This window comes from Haliotis rubra, unplaced genomic scaffold (genome assembly GCF_003918875.1).
Source record: "Haliotis rubra isolate DU_JTF1 unplaced genomic scaffold, ASM391887v1 Scf81, whole genome shotgun sequence".
Classification (NCBI taxonomy): domain Eukaryota; kingdom Metazoa; phylum Mollusca; class Gastropoda; order Lepetellida; family Haliotidae; genus Haliotis; species Haliotis rubra.
In genome coordinates this window covers 1,505,958-1,508,727 of record NW_025767535.1, presented here as the reverse complement: position 1 = coordinate 1,508,727, position 2,770 = coordinate 1,505,958, and the positions used below count along the sequence as shown (strand labels likewise).

The 2,770-nt window shown below is 45.1% G+C and overlaps 1 protein-coding gene across 1 annotated transcript; it reads right to left on the bottom strand.

Moving 5' to 3' along the window:
• Positions 1–1,221: 1,221 nt before the first annotated feature.
• Positions 1,222–2,529, bottom strand: LOC124261815. The gene is made up of 2 exons (XM_046696192.1): positions 2,106–2,529; positions 1,222–1,979 (listed from the first exon to the last, which is right to left on the bottom strand). Exons 1-2 carry the CDS (start codon positions 2,527–2,529, stop codon positions 1,222–1,224), a joined length of 1,182 nt encoding a protein of 393 aa, XP_046552148.1.
• Positions 2,530–2,770: the final 241 nt, after the last annotated feature.

Here is a 2,770-nt window from a genome sequence, read left to right as displayed (position 1 = left end):
GAATCCAAAATCTGGGCCTAACCGGTATACGTTTCCGGGAGGGGCGGTGGGGTAGCGTAGTGGTTTAAGCGTTCGCTCGTCACGCCGAAGACCAGGGTTCGATTCCCACATGGGTACAATGTGTGAAGCCCATTTCTGGTGTGCCCTGCCGTGATATTGCTGGAATATTGCTAAAAGCGGCGTAAAACTAAATTCACTAATAAGATGTAAAATGAAAGACCAGCCTTATGACGTATGCATACCTCTATGGACGAACGAGAGTCGACCGGGAGAGCAGAAGGATCGTATTTTGATACCCGTTTCTGTTTTTAATAGACCATAACATATTGCTCTTTTGTTACCCTGCATTTTCAAATCCATAGCAACGCGAAGCACGAACCAAAGGTGACCGTGTTGCGTGTTACTTGTAACATACGTTTTCGTGCTTCAAAGTGAAGAACTGCCTATGACTATGGGATTTAATCGGAATTGTAAAGCCACTTTAGTCAGAGACTGATATCAGAACTTGCTATTCCCTACCCTTCACCCCTGGAACGTAAAATGGATCTATGTCGGTCTTTCATAGTTATTTTATACAGTCTTTAGATTGATCTTTGCCGGGATGTGTGCTGAAGAAGGCCCACACAACTGAGCTTTCATGGTTTTATCCGAACCATTACGAATGAAGCGCCCCATAAATGTCGCTCTGACGCTAGTTCGTAAACTTTGTGTTTCCAGAATGTCAAGCGAACTATTGGCAAATAATGCAGGTACAATAAGGAAGTGATTAGGACCGACCATTTGATATTCTACGCGTGCATGCGTGTGTCCACAGGCATGTTCTCTATTCGCCCACATCCCATCTCGCCCACAGTTTTAAAACAACATATTGGTTAGGGATTACATAATGATCAACTTGTGTCATACCTATGACTGAAGAATGGACTCTCCTATTTTGAAGATGTGGGCGAATTGAGATGTGGGCAAATGAAGACAAAAGTAATTTACATTTTGTTTTTATTTCTGTAACAAAGTTTCATAATGTTCAGTTCAACTTGATCAGGTGTCCAGCCGCGTCCAGAAACTGTAGCGGTGATCTTCTGCCAGTTTCCAGTTGCTGCTGCAGTCTGTGCAGGCGGCTGTCCAGGTTCTTGTAGAGTCTGGATCTTGGGCGGACAGCTGCTCCATGCTCAATCTGTCTTCTGGCCACTCTGTTTGTTGTCTCGAGCTTCTTCATTGTGATCACAAACTCGTAAATGTTCGGGTGGTGCTTCTGGAACCAGCTTCTAAATCCAAGGTGGAATCCTCCAAGTGATTGTTTGTTCTTGGCCCAGTGTTTCCATGTTGATTCCAAATGCGAGGTGGGAATCTTGCGTCGTAGTCAACCCATGTAGATGTGATGTAGTCGTTGAACTGGCCGATTCCGTCAACGTCGGGAGACTGGTTCAATACTTCCATCCAGGCATCTTGGATCTGATCCACTGGGAGGAGGGGGAGTGCTGCAGCACGTCGCACGTGGGTGTTGAAGGCACGGTTGTCCTTGTAGGTGTTCACAAGGCCTTTCTCTGAAACCTGCCGCCAAACCGCCTGGGTGAAGTGGAAGTAGCATCCACGGACTTCTGCATCGGGGAAGACTCTCTCAGTGGCTCCAATAGCAGCAGCTTCGTAGTCAGTCTGTACAACGGAGGGAGAAAGTTCAACGCCGACAATAGCAAGCACAGAGTCCTTCAAGTAGTTAAACAATCTAATGTATGTATCACGAGACTTGCTTGGCAGCAGGGAGAAGGCGACTGGGAACATCTGTCCATCCACAAGGCAGTGCACAATGTAGACTTGTTGCCACAGGCTGGGACACACAAAAAATGTTCCGTCCATGTAGATGGTTTCTGCATTGGCGAGGATGTCCAGCATCTCTGCGGTACTGAAGATCAGGATCCTGTCTTCATCTTTGCTGTCTACAACCAGGAACTGTTGTCCGTCTGTTGTCTCAGTCCAGGAACCTTAAAACAAGCAAGTGTGTTAGACGTTGTTTTGATGAATGAATGAATGAATGAAGTACACTGTCAAGAAATCAATTGAGCATTATGCAAATATCAGTAGATAAGTTAATACTTCTTAAAAGGTACCTGTGAGGTCTACATCAGCACGGGTACGTGGGACTGGTGGAAGAACCTTGGCACGCTGACGGTAGAGTCCAGACTTGATACTGTAGAAGGAAGCAACAGTAGCAGCAGCTTCTTCGTCTAGGTTCTGGGTCTCTTCATTGTAGATTTGCTGGACAGGCTTGATCTCTTCTTGAACGCGTTGTCTAAGTCTGGTGAGAAGTCGACTCTCTTCTTCATTCACTAGTGGAGGATGGTTGTGTTCTGATACTGAAGTGATGTGATCCCCAATGGTGCTGCATCTACCCTTGCACTTGTCGATGATACACTTCCAGTGAGTGGCTACCTGTCTGTCAACGTGCAGTCGATACGTGTGGACCTCCGTGTAGAACCTGTTTTCCTCCTCTCTCTGCGACAACGTGAACTCTGCTTTCTGTAGGTTAGCCATTGCGACTGCCCATACTTTGCAAACTACCATACTTATAGGGTTGCAGTGAGTTACTAAATTGAAAGGAGAGAGAAGTTATTTCCGATTAGTAGATACATTAATTAATAATACTCTCTACTTTATTTAGACAAAATTGAAATATACTTTAAATCTTCTCTAAGTTTCCTTCTCCATCCTGTATAACTACCACAACACTGAAACAAGAGCACTTTGTCAAGTAACTCAGAGATGTATGTGATTT